The sequence below is a fragment of the Thermobia domestica genome, chromosome 5, assembly GCF_964235325.1.
Source record: "Thermobia domestica chromosome 5, izTheDome1.hap1.1, whole genome shotgun sequence".
Classification (NCBI taxonomy): domain Eukaryota; kingdom Metazoa; phylum Arthropoda; class Insecta; order Zygentoma; family Lepismatidae; genus Thermobia; species Thermobia domestica.
This window is the reverse complement of record NC_137458.1, coordinates 242,747,814-242,762,130: the sequence shown is the minus strand read 5'-3', so window position 1 is coordinate 242,762,130 and position 14,317 is coordinate 242,747,814. Positions and strand designations below refer to the sequence as shown.

General features: G+C 34.7%; 2 protein-coding genes across 3 annotated transcripts in view; one reads left to right on the top strand and one right to left on the bottom strand.

Moving 5' to 3' along the window:
- nudC (nuclear distribution C, dynein complex regulator) overlaps nucleotides 1–14,317 on the bottom strand; it is a 171,969-nt gene that overhangs the window by 32,846 nt on the left and 124,806 nt on the right. The window lies entirely within an intron of this gene.
- LOC145686507 (uncharacterized) overlaps nucleotides 6,153–14,317 on the top strand; it is an 84,091-nt gene continuing 75,926 nt past the window's right edge. The window contains exon 1 of one of the 2 annotated variants that reach the window (XM_081759891.1): nucleotides 6,153–6,265. Coding sequence is in view for 1 of the 2 variants with exons in the window: in XM_081759890.1 (XP_081616016.1) it covers nucleotides 6,248–6,265 (18 nt within the window). In the remaining variant the exon portion in view is untranslated. The remainder of the gene's footprint in view (nucleotides 6,266–14,317) is intronic. The other variant, XM_081759890.1, reaches the window with a different exon arrangement.

Sequence of the window (14,317 nt, the reverse complement as noted above, 5' to 3'; positions counted from 1 at the left end):
ATACCACAAAAATACCAACTCAGGAACTAAAAAAAAGAAAAAAAATCTCCATGAACTGATTTGACTTGCTCTTTATGTCCAAGAATATCCCAAACGTAATCAGTGGGGGGTTGGGACTTTCAGGCTGAAGCTCACCAAATTGTATGACTTTTTTAAAATCTAATGTTAGTCATTCCTATGCGTATAAGCTTCACCCCCCCCCCCAAAAAAAAAAAACAAAATTAGTGATTTCTTAAATAATAATAATAAAAAAAAAAAGCTTTTCTGAGTGACTCCCCTCTCAAACCAGTTTTCTGAATCCGTCATTGTTTGTAATTTATTTTTCAACAAGATATCCATTCCGGCATCTACCTAAATAGGAAATTTTCCTAAAATTAGAAGGCAGGAGGTACCAGCAGCAGTAATTTCGTATCTAAGCGGTTACTTTGGACCGGTACAAAGTAACCCCGATTAGAGGCTGAAACCGCATTCTCCCAGTTTTATCTTTTTTATGACCTTAAAACGTTTCACTCTTCACTTTCAATTATTGTATCAAAGTTCCATTATACACAGTAGTATTCTACGAAACTGACTTAACATTGACGGAAATTCTTGTAGGTGATATTTTTCAAATTTTGTCGCCCTTTACAGTGACTGCTTTCCATACCTCTATAACAACAAACCCTTCGGGTAATTACCGGTAGAACTGATGTTAACTGCAAACATTATAGCCAAAATACAGTTAAATGTTCTATCTTACGGTGGCAGGTGAAACTTCCTCTTTACAGTTTATGATTTTACTGACAGAGGACTGTGCAACTCTTTTCATATTTTGTGCAAAGTTGCCCCTGATGTGCAAAGTACGGTACTGGTTGGTCACTTTTGAACTTCTGTAGATAGTAACAAGAAAGAATGAAACAAGTATTTAATTTTGTATTTTTTTCTTTTGTCATTAAAACTCATGAAATTGTTTTAAACACTGACAGCATAATATAAAATATTTTAAACTTGCTTACATGGAATATTTTGTGTCTTGTTTGAGTGTTCTGTCCAAAGACATGTTCTAGGCTAGGACTCTTTAAAATTATTTGAATATTTAAAAATCCGAATAATCATTGTTAATATTTGAATACAAAATATTCGAATTTTTACAGCACTATTCTTGACCACTTACTTAAACGAAGTTAGCTAGAGAAATTATTCAGCCAAATACAAACAGCTTCGGCATTTCTTCTCACTTGTTCAAAAATAGGTGAAAAACTAAGAAGCTAGAGTGAAGGGACAGATTGAAAATTAGGATTTATTTCCATTAAGGATAGCCTTTTTTCCGAAAAATGTTTCGATTTTCGGAAATTTTGTTTTCCAGTTTCTAATTTTTCGAAAAAAAATTAACGATATTTTTCGTTTTTAAAAGAATGATTTGTTGTTGGCTTTTTGCAAAAAAAAAAAAAAAAAAAAAAAAAAGTTTGTTTTCGAAAAATTCGATTTTTTCTTTGTCAAAACGTGGCGATACCAATTCTCAAATAGGCATTACGACTGAAATGCCGTATCAGCTTAATAAGATATATCCACTTTCAGTACAGGAGTAGAACTCCCCTCTGATGTCACATTGCTTTTCTTTCATTTGTGATTTCAAACTGGTACGTATGGAACCAGTGGCTCGTATGCTCTTTTATAGCCTCAAAGGTACCTCTTTATTTTAGTTTTCGAATTGAAACTAGATGAGATTCTAGTTAAATATCCTACGGTTATGCCCTTTAGGCTAAATGAGACGAGTGATTAATGAAAGCAAATGAATGTGAAAATAATTTTTTGTGCTTTCCTACCGGCAATCGAACCTGAGACCATGTGCACCGAAGATACACGCGCTAGCCACTAGACTAGCGGGAGAACTAATTTTCGTTTTTATGAGCACTTGTCTTATATTCTTTAGCTTTCCAAAGATTTTTCGGTTTCAAAACAGTTGTCGTTCCTCGAAAGCCTTCTCTATTTTCCAAGGAGAATTTTATTTTCGTTTTTAGAAAAATATTCCGTTTTTCAATATATTTTTTTATTTTTATATTTCGAAAATTTCATTTCTCGATATAGTAATTTTTCGAAAAATGTGGCCCCACTTAATTTTCAATGAGGCTTGTTGCTATCTTAATGGTTTCAATAATAAACCGTTAAACTGCTGCCAAAGTAACCTTCCTTGTCAATAGTTATCTGTAATTACACAACTAATGTCAAAAAGGTTATTTTAGCAGGTATTTGCTTGTTCATTACTACAAGTAGTAAGCTAACAATATTCCTCAGTGCAAACAGAACACACAAACTCCTACGTACATACGTCGCTTTGTGCTGTACTACTCTGTATATGAGACACAAAAGATTAATGAGAAAATAACGCAAGAGGTGGATGGATAATGATAAATGACTCAAGGAAGGACAATACGGAAGAAACAAGTCTTCTGCTTCAAGTCCTCCAACAAACAATACACAAAACGTAAGAAAGGAATGCGGATGAATATCCTCCCGCTGTTGGAAGAGGCTGCGGGAAAGTTTTTATTTTCCTCTAACGTTGCGCCATGATTACGTGCAAGCAACCACGTAATGATAGCCTATTAGCTATAAATATTACCTCCGCATATTTATCTTCTCATACTCAGTTTGTTCAATTTCTAAATAGCACTTTTTCTCTCTCTTTTTAATGTAATCTAAAATCTCAACTTGGACATTACTGCTGTGTCCATCTGTTCTACTTTGAATAAAACCTTGACCTATATTCACATGAAATTCAAATTTTAGCTACAAAGAACCTGAATATAGCATTAAAGCACAATAAGTTAGTTTAAAGGAAACACTTGTATTCTATTAAGTAATAATCTCTGGTGCAAGGGATTCTTGGATCGATTCCAGTCTGATTGGCAATATCATGTCCATAGGGTCTCCCGTTTTCTTCCCCCTATTCTTTCACAATTATTCACTTTCATTATCGTCCATATCCTTTAGCTTAAACAGCATAACCGTAGACATAATTTCAATCTTTTCCTTGCATTTATTGCTTGCAAACTTTCAAACGGGTAGGGGGGGGGGAACCAAGCAAAGGGGCCGGAGCACGGTTGCTAACTACATCATTTCCATGAGTGCCGACCTGCTTAAGAAAGTATGGAGCCTTTATCTCCACACACAATCCTTGGTCCTTCATGGTCTGTCTCGAAAAGGAGTCGGCCTTTCTAGAATATAGAGATGTAAACTCCAGACCAGAACTATAGGATCTCAGCATCAAAGGCTACCCCTGGTCCCTGTACCACATGGGGAGAATTAAACTTATACAAAATTTAGACAAAAGAAGCTGGCAGAATACTGTATTAAAAAGAGTAAGAACGTTTACATGAAGTTTTTTATTATTATTATTATTATTATTATTATTATTATTATTATTGAATAGTTCAATTTCGACTCGGATCTTCTGATTTTTATATTCCTGAGTGCTTACGCTTCGTTGACGAATGCTGGCATACTCTCTTAAGGCATGCTTCAAGATGAATTTTATTTATATTGATCAGTGATTTTTCAATCTGCACGAAATATTTCGATTAATGATGATTATAATCCACTTTTCAAACTGAACCGGAGATCATACGCGCTGAAACTCCATATGATACCCCAACGAAAACCGATAGCATGGAATATACAATCAAGGCGGACGACTGGCTATTAAATAATATTAAGAAATGAACATGAAAACTTTCAGTTTCACGTCCTACGATTATCTCTTTAGGTTAAGGGAGTCTATGATTAAAGCAAGTGAATGATGACGGAAGAATCGGTGGAATGATAAAGTGGGAGGAAACAGGAGTACCCGAGAAAACCCACGGACACAATGTCCACCACAAACTTCCTTGTCCGGGGATAGAACCAGGGACCCACCCACTAGAAGTACGCTCTACCTAAACCACCGTGGCCCCCAATAATTAATGTCTCGTAGCCTGAGTGCCGAAAAGGGACGCAAAGAAACAGGAAAAAAGTATTCGAATGATTTTGGTAGCACTAACAGTTCAATTCTTGTTCACACTAAAATCATGAAGCTCAAGGACAAAATTTCGAAAATTCTAAACGAAAGTGTTGACAGTGCAGCACTAGAGAGTATAACAGAGTACTGAAGGAATTCTTCAAGCAGAGTCTGCAACACATCTTCCATGCGTATCGTGCTGTATAAAACTATTTATGAAAAACTCGTAGGTGTACAGAAACAATTCTCTCTTCAATCATTACCATTAAATGCTTTTTGTTAATAGCTAACCTCCGCTCAGAACAAAAATGATAGGAGACTTTACATTCACACTATACAATTAGCAGTACTAATAGTAACCTTTACTCGTTTTTCAAATGCTGCATACGTACATTAGAAACAGAAGTTTAATTTTAGGTGATGATTCAGCAAAAAAATTAGATTCATTTGGATCTGTGGTTTTCAACCTACAGGAAAAATCATCCGGACTAAAATGTTGTAGCCGCTGCGGTTTCTAATCTTTTTGTTTCTATGGACACCAATGGCAGATTTTAGATATACGAGTGTGTATGTGTGCGAGTAAATACAGTTTACGTAACATTGGTTTAAAAGTTATTGGTAAATCACAGTACAAGACGTATGGTATTAGTTTCTCTATTAATACTGGAAATGTGAAATTTTAAAAGACAAAATTCTTTAAAGAAATAAATTTAGACCAACTATATTACTTAAATGAATTTTTATGAGAGATGACTATTTAAACAATAAGTGATATCTTTAGCAAAAATCAACTAAAAGAGAATTTTAAGACTGGTTTTATCTTAATTAATTCTGTTTTAATTAGACTGAAAGCTTGAATATCTTAAGCGTGGCAAGGGGATTATTCTACTTAACTGACTTTATCGTCATTATGTCTCATATTAGTTTTCTTCATTTTACTTTTCACTTTATTATTATTTTAAGATACGGTACTCCCCTACCACACAATATCTATACTTTTGCTCAGAAGCTTGTTGGTTCCACTAAAGCTTAGCATCCTTTTCAGCATCAAGGCTATATAACGTGGACCTACAGCTTAATGTAGGATCCGAACTACATGAGCAACCATCGGCAATCGAATCCGGTCTCCACCACTGAAGACGCGTACGCTAGTCATAGCCACGAGGGAGTTCTGCTCACAAGTAGTTCGCGGTACTGAGATGAAGGGAAAAGCAATGCATCGAAATGAAAGATTGGATTCCTAATATTACTTACACAATAAAAATGACAATAGGTTCGGGGGAAAAAAACCTTTCAAAACTTTTGGTTTCAGGTATTTTGTTGTTAGAGCCCCGACACTTTGAACCAAGGTCAGGACACGGTGGAAAGACTAGTCTTTCAACCATGGGTCAGGAGGACTCCAAGAAAACCGACGCACTAGGTATTTGTCTATTCGATCCCATTTGACGCAAGCTCGGATCGAATCAGAGACCTTATTCACCGGAAGTGAGCGCTCTACCACTGAGTCACCGTGGATCTCAGCTAAAGTTGTTTGAGAAACTACAATCTAAGTTCTCTAAATTAACTCTAGGGTGCTTGCACGACACACATTAAATATGACTCAACATCTGAAGGATTATCAAAAGTCAACTTCTCTGAACTTCGTGTGTGGGTGCCATGTTCTTTTGGAAGGTTAAATATTTAAATTGGAACTTCTTTGTTTACATTTGGGGAGGAGGGCGTTTAAGGTTGTTAAGACGGTTTACAACAAATCGGCTGCGTAAGTCACGTTTTTGACACTAGCAATTTAGATATATTTCTAATTCGGTATAAGAAATAATTTCCCGAAGTTCATTTTTTTTTTTTTTTTTTTTTTTTTTGCATCCTGTATATAATTTTATTTGAAAGTTAACATTCTTTGAACAATTGTGCCCCGAGTCTTAAAAGTTCCGACACCACTGGCGACAATTATCAGAAAAATAAATAATCACAATTAAATTATTGTAAAGACAAAATGGAACTCATTCTAAGGAAATGAAACAATGCGATACAATCACGAAAGAAAAAGGTTAAAAGTTGTTTATAGTGGGGTCAATGCACGTCCTTCCTTCCAGTAAAGACAAAATGCTGAATGTATTCAATGTCACGGTTGAAAAGTTGACGTCACGCCTAATAGCTAGAAGCTTACCACTTTTTTTAAAAGTACACATTCCCGCGGCTCAGTGTGTTTTCACCTGCCCAGCGTACCAGCAGCAGAAAAAAGAGCTCCATCCAGTCTGCTTGGCTTCACACGCCATGGTCAACCCTCCACTGGTAAGTGAACATTCAGACTTTCGCTTATTTCACACACTGTTACGTCACGTCACATATAGTGGATGGGATATACTATATTTTATTATATCTGTTCCAATTTCAAAAGACGGAAGTAAAAGATCATTTTAAAAATACTTAAGTGTCTATGCATTACAATGGAATTTTGTTGATTTATTTATATATATATTTAAACACACTGATCGCCCGAGTACTTTTTGTAAATTTAACTGTCAGCGCCAAATTGATGTGTATCAGAAATGATACACAAAGCGTAGGCGGAATACCTACTTAAAGAAAAGTATTCAACTGACGCCAGAATTACTGCTGCAATATGATTTTCCGGCGCCCTGACTACAGATAAGATGTGTTAAATATATTAGCCTGTGTATCAGATCATATACATATGGCGACAAAAAGAATGTTCGTCGTGTATCAGAAATGATACACGAAGCGTAGGCGTAACATGCCGTGTGTATCACCAGCGATACATATAGCGATCAATGTGTTGGACAAAAAAGATCTGGCGTTATGAAGGACTATGGCCTGCCAGATGGCTTATGTTCAACTGTGCCCACATAGTTATCCCTGGCTTTCTAGGTTCTTTACCTTTTAGTTCGTGTAGCTCCCCAATTGAATCATGATGGTAAGTTCACACTGAAAACTCTACCGGATACCGACCCTGAAATCCATTTGCAACCTATCATTTTTGTTCGGGCACATCAAGTTTGTCGAACATTTGTTCTGATCAATGATGCATACGTTGATGTATGTATATTAGATTCAAATTACATATGAACATAATATAAGGAGACCATGAATAAATTCTGTTGATTCCTAATTTTTTTGCGTATAAATACTCAATGAAGTTTTACTTTTAAATTATTTGTTCCCTATTAATAAAAATAAAGTTTTTGTAAACTCCAATGCCTAGCCTGAGTCGAATATGCTTCTAGTACGATATAAAATTAAATTTTAGTTTAACGTCTTGTGGTTACAACTTTTTGTACGCTGAAGAGGCGAATGACAAACGTGATTTGGTGGAATGAATAGCGGAATGTACTGGGAAAACCCACACTAGTGTTGTAAAATTTCTGGACATTTTGAACCCGTTGCCAAAAAAAAAATTTTTTTTTCGTTTCTTTCCGGAAAAATTGGGAAAACAAAAATCTTTGTATTAGGTTAATTTTACTAGTAATGGAACAGTTTTTGTTTTTTAATGCGTGAAAGTGTCAGTTAAGAAACTTCAATATTGCGATTAAAAAAAAAAAAGCAATCGAAAATAAAACTGTTGTAATTATTCTTGAAAGTTAGTCTGCACTCATTTCCCTTTATATGAAACTGAGTTCTTAATGTGCCCTTTGATCTGGTGAAATTTTGTTAATTTTAACCAAATTACTTCTTAAAAGAGAGAGCAGTAGGCAAAATTTCCTTATACACTAGAACATATAATTACTATTATTTAATATTATAATATAAACTTTTAAAAACTTTATGCACAAAATGTTGTATGTAAACAAATACGTGTTCTCTAGTGTGACAAATTATATAAAAATGAAAGTGAATATATTTGTAACTTAACAACTTTTGAACCACAAGACAGTTTTCGATAAAAATTTTCAACATAGATGGGGATCGGGCCTAGGATGGCTTTAATCATTTCATTTTGAAGGTTCAACTTGAAGGAAGGGGGATATATATTGAAAATGACCAATATTAGTATTGAATCCATAGTTTTCGAGGTTGCTGAGATGAACCGTGACACTTTCGATGCCGCTTAAATTCAAATTCAGCACTGCAACTTAGGGGAAGGGGTGAGAATATTATATACATAAATGATTCAAAATAGCCGATATTTGTGTCGAATACATAATTGTCGGGGTTGCTGAGGTGAACGGTGACACTTTCGATGCCGTTTAAATCCAATTTCCGACCCGCAAACTGAGGAAAGGGATATTATATATAAATAATGGACAATGATCAGTATTAGTGACGAATCCATTGTTTTCGGGGCGCTGAGATGAACAGTGACAATTCCGATGCCATTTAAATCCAAATTCAGCCCCCATTAGTACTTCTAAAGTAAAAGTAATTGAAAATAACTGATACTAGTGTTGAATTCATAGTTTTGGGGGACCCTGTTCATTGGGGACAGTTTTGAAACGTCCAAAATGAAACGTATTCTCTCCTTGCGAAGAATGGGTATTTTGCTACTATTTAATAATGACCAACGGAAATTTCACATGTTAAATTCTTTAATATATTTCTCGCTGCTGAAATTTACACTTCTTTGTGTGTATATGTAAATAAGATCATCTCTCTTTCTGAGTTGTTCGAAAAATACGCAAATAAACAGGGATTTTTACCAGGAATCAGAAAACTAAAAAGTAAAATTAAAACCTGTTGCTTTAAGTACTTTTCCTGCTAGCGAAATACATTGTATATATGCTGTAGACACGTTACAGCAAATAAGATTAACATCAGGCGAAGAAATAGTTTTTAAATTATATTTTCCGGTTTTTGCAGATATTTCCGAAAGATTCTTTTAACGGGTGCAAAATTTCCGGAAATTTTACACAGCACAAGTAAGATACATATTTCTATAAAATATATATTTAACATACCGGTATTAACTAAAATGATTCTGGTCCCGTTATTTCACTTCCCTGCCATCTCCAAAAGATTGCTTAAGATAATTGAAATTTCTCTATCTTAATTAATTTTATTTTAGTATCTTTTGTAGCCATAACTCCATTCTATCACGGTGATAACATTAAAGGAGTGGTGCATATATATTTGTTGACATAAATTTTCCCTATTCTAATACAAGAAACATAGGCACTCAATGATATTAACTGTAAACTACTAAATATAAAATAATTTTAATTTTAAAAGCACAATGTAATAAAATATCCGAAAATTTCAATTTTTCCAATTTTCCGTTTTTCTCAAGCTCGGGAAAAAACGGTAAGAAACTGGTTAAAAAAAAAATTTCCGTGTTTTTTTTAGGTCTTCACAACACTAGACATGACACTGTCTATCCGAAGACGGAATTGTGCATTGGGATCGCTTGGGTTTATTATTCAATGAGGCTTGAACTCACTTCCCTCGAAGGTCTCGGTCTTGTGGCCTCAATAGAGGCCGGGTTCAACCTTAATTATTGAGCCTGAACTCGTTTGAGTACCACTCCTGGACGCACTAGCACTAGGCTCATAGATTTGAACATCTCTTGTCTCCCACACGGTTTGATATCAAGCGTGATACTTTTTCACACAAGATGTAAGCGTTTTACTACTGAAATTCCCCCACCTGTTTAAAAAATACGGCTAGTACAAAGGCATCAATTACAAATGTCTAACGCAAATTATTCATTATCAACGGTACATTTCTTTAGGAAAGAACTGAATCTTAATCGAATATATTTTCTAAATAATTCCCGTATATCTATACACGAGTATATATATTTTAACAAAAGAGAGACTGACCAAAGCTTAAAATCCACTTGATTTTAAAAATTATAATTTGTAACTGTTTCCTTTGTTAAAACCATCAATCCAAAGCCATGAATAGTCTTACTAACGAGTATATATTTTAATCAAAATTGCCAGCACGGTCTCACTAACTCTCCAGTCGTATGTGCTACCTATCCGTCATTATTTAACGTGATACGGTAAATGCACGAAAAAATACTACTGAGATTAGCAATCTTGTTCCTTTCCTCCCTCAAGATTTACATAATGCAATACAATATATACTTTCAACATAAATACAAAGAATTTTCTCTTTCATTGTTATCGAGTTTTACGCATATTAGAGGACTATCTTCCTCGTGTAACTATTCTACGCTGGTTTGGAAGATAAAATTTAGCAATTTTAAATACCAAGAAATATTGCAGTAACTGCCTACTTTGAATACGTAACTGCATCATCCTATCCAAAAAGAACATTTAATAATAAATTTCCTATCTTGCGGTTTCCACCTCATATCTATGACTTCTTATAAATGTGACACTCAAAATATATTGCAATTTCGTTTATTTCTAGCCGGTTCTGTTCTAACGTAGGAAGTAAAACCATCTTTTATAGGAAAAAAATTATAGGAAAATTTTGTACTTTTTGTTTGGTAAAGTTCACTTTGCTATTTCGTATGAAGAAAATAAAATAGAGGCTCCTATGCATTACTTTACGCGTGTCGCTGATGCAACGCGTCCTTTGTTCACTGCTGAACTATAATTTCGAAGATATACATATCCAAATCATATCTGCAATACAAGGAAAATTATGGCTATACTCTAGTACAATTTACCCTTCAGAATACTACAATTATTGAATTCTGATATTACAACTGATGATTGTGATTTATACTATTATACGAGGTATAAAAGAGTAGATCATTCATGATCGGGCTCAGGCAATTCTACAAAAGCTAGAAACGTGGTATTTGGTCAGAATATCCTCTTTTTCAGGACAGTAATGAGTGTTTTTTTTTAAATAGTATCCTAAGGAGTTCTCTTTTTTTCGCCAAGAATGGAATACCTCACGACTCCCTGAAGTTATGGCCAAACTCGGCACATAAATTTAGCACTGAAAATAGTCGTAGGCGTGTTTAACTGTTTTCGAAACTTCTGATTCTGAAGGAAGGAAAAGGGTCAAATACTATTACACTCAAATTTTCGATGTTTTACTCAGAATATGACCAATGTATTTTTTAAATAATGATGAATTTGGTGACTGATAAAGTGTCAGAATTTTCGTATATAAGTAAATACAGATTACCACAGGCCTATTATACATGTAATTTCAATTACATATTCAAAAATATATTTTATTCAAGTCAGCGATTCTACATTATTTTATTTCATTCCTTTTCAAGTATGAAAGCTACAAAGGCTTCTGTAATTGGATTTGATTTCAGCGTTGTTTTCAGCACCGAGGAAATATATGACGTGGAATTACAGTTTAAGATGGAATTCGAATCACCATTATGCATTAGAAATGTCAAGGCATTGAACTCAGGACCTCGTGCATAACAGGCGCGCGCGCTGCCCACTAGACCAGCGGAAAGAGCTACAGAGGCTTATTTCTTTTTAAGACTTTTTCTCCTTACCTTTAAAATGAAATTTTAACTCACACAAGTAACCAGTTAAGTAATTACGGAACGTTATTCATGTGGAAGGAAACGTAGGTATCACAACAGATCTCTCGCGTTTTTCACGTTTTGTCATTACAGATTATTTGATTTGTACTCTAAGCCCTTGAATCAGTCATATACACACGTGTATACATAAAAATTAAATGAATGAAAATAATAAACGTAAAAAGACAATCAACAGATGGTATTCAAATGACCACTTCAATTTATCACAAAATCAAGAATAATAATAACTAAGGTGTATATTAACATTTCAAGAGACAAGTGAAAGTCTTAATTATGAACATATTCATCCAGTGTTTTCATATACACATTATCTGATGTAAGAATTATAGTTTTCACTATTGAAAAATCACTTTTGCTTTCGTAAACGATAAGCATCAGATTATGTGTCGTCTACTAATGTGCTGTTAGTATGTGATTATACTGCAGAAGACCGTGGTACGTGGACACAGTTATATCGTTGGCTTCAATTGCAGAAAATAATCTACCGAAGAAAACACGTACGTATATAAATTTTTCTTTATTACGAACATAGGAATAATTTATTGTATATGTATTGATCAAAGCTATGATACAGCTTAATACTGTAGTGTGTGTTTAGTGTGATACACTAAGTAGTAGTAAAGTTCAAGGAAATTACTGAGCCCCTTCTAGGATGACTATTTTAAAATAGGTGTTATACTGTATTTTTTTTTTTTTTTAAAGTGAGAAATTTCTTAACGCAAATTTAAAACACATTTGTAGTGTGTAATATTGAACGTTGTAAGCTTGATTATTCCGTAGCTGTGCATCCTCTTAGCTAGATTAATTTTCAAAACCAAAGAAAAAAGCAGCATTAGTATGTCTGACTAGGAGTTTCTATTACGGTAGATGCCAAAATTCTCTCTAGTACAGACTATCAAATTTTACCCATTTAGCACCTCTACCCGGGACGTAAGACTAAGAGGATCATAACTGGACACTTCGATTGGTCGCTCTGGTCCCTATGTTAATAAAAAGGCGTATTATTTGACAACTTGACGGTATGCTCCGCAAATATTGGAGAATGCTTTGTAGTACATTCTATGCGACATCGGATTCAGCAAACAAAACAAAAGAATTTTTTTGTTGTTTTTCTAAATAAAGACAGTCGGAGATGAACGCTGCGGTGGGTCTAGAAACATCTCTAATTTATCGGGTCTAGTTTAAAAGTAAAACAAAAATAGTATTGATGTTATCCAGCTTTGTGGAGCTCTCTTGTGGTCGAGTGGCTAACGCGCACGGCCTGTGTTCGATACGGTGGAGGTATTTGCCTGATAGTTTGGAATCTATGCAGCAAGTCATATACCTGTTCTGTATTGAGGAGATATTGAATGCCAATCTACCAACTTCGTAATGACTAAGGAATTACTGGTTTAGTACCATCCATCAACTGCAATTTCTTCTCTTTCCTCTTCATTCTATGTCTTCGATCAGTCTTTAAGAACACAGTTCTTTCAAAACACATTCTAATCAGTTTAGCTTTCTTCTGTTTAGTTATCTCCAACATTGCTCTGTCTCCTGACTCTTCGCAACTGTTTCTCTCTCTCTTTTTTTTTCCTATCCAGCTAATTGTCTCCATTTCCATATACCAGTTTAAAGTTTCTAATCGATTTTTATAAGTTTAGTTATACCAGGTCTCACACAAAACATTTGCTGTCTTTAACTCTTTGTTTATGCAGCTGAAAATATTCTTCCTAAATGTTTCTTTCGCCAATCCTTGTCTCTTGTGATATTATTCATACCTTCCTTCCTTCTTAATTGACAGAGGTTGTTTCGTACCAATTTCATTCAACATTCTTAATAATTTTTTGACTTCTCTTGTATGCATTTGCAAAACCAACTTGCAATATTTCATATTGAGGCCGATTGTGTGCAAGTTATATAACTTAACATTACATTTAAATCCATCTTCATTGAATTATTTCATACTAAAAACTAAACAGTAATCCTTCAATTCTTCTTTACTGCGGGTGTATATCTTATTTCCACTCTACGAAATGCGATATAACTTATAGATAATGATCAGACACGCTTTTATTTAATGATGCTAATATTTGTTCATTATAGGAAAGCTTTTCCTACTAATTAAACGAACTACTTCATCAACCATACTTTTAGTATAACAAAAGAGGTCCCGCGTAACGTAGTCGCTAACGCTCTCAACTTTGGTGCGAGCGGTCCAGGATTCGATTCTTAGTGGGGGGACATAGTCTGAAAGACGTAACAGCTCTTTCAGGCTAGCCATCCTAAGTGAGGTTTTCCTCAGTTTTTCTCATTCACACCAGGCAAACGCCGGGATAGTACCTAACATAATGGTCCTAGACCACTTTCTCCCATTTCTTTCTTCCTTCCTAATTCCTCGGGTATTATGTTCACCGAGAGACGTCATCCTTCATACGTGACAGGCTAATATGTCCAATGATGCTGAAAGCCCAGAAATGCAATTTCTAATATATATACTGCTGAATGAAAAATCTATTTTGTCCATAACATTTACAGATGGAACCAACAGAAAAATGAATCAACTCTATTACGCTACTTACCTTATTCTCGACAGGGGTTTGAGTAATTTGAGTTTAAAGTACTTTTCAACACCTAGGCTACATGAGGTGGAATATATGCTTAAAGTGCGATCCGAACTACTACTCGGGTTTGTATCCGAAGCAAGCACCTTCACCGGAAAATGTAAAAGGGACCATGCTGACAAAAAGGTGCATTTGACACTTGACCACAAAAAAGGGTACTTGATTTCTAATAGAAATACACGATTCTGGTATTGTGGCAAGTAGACTAACGTATACGGTATTTATTGGTATTTCTGGGACACTCAAGTTTGTAGCAAATTTCCTTTTACTTATTCATTTATAAGAGTTTACTTG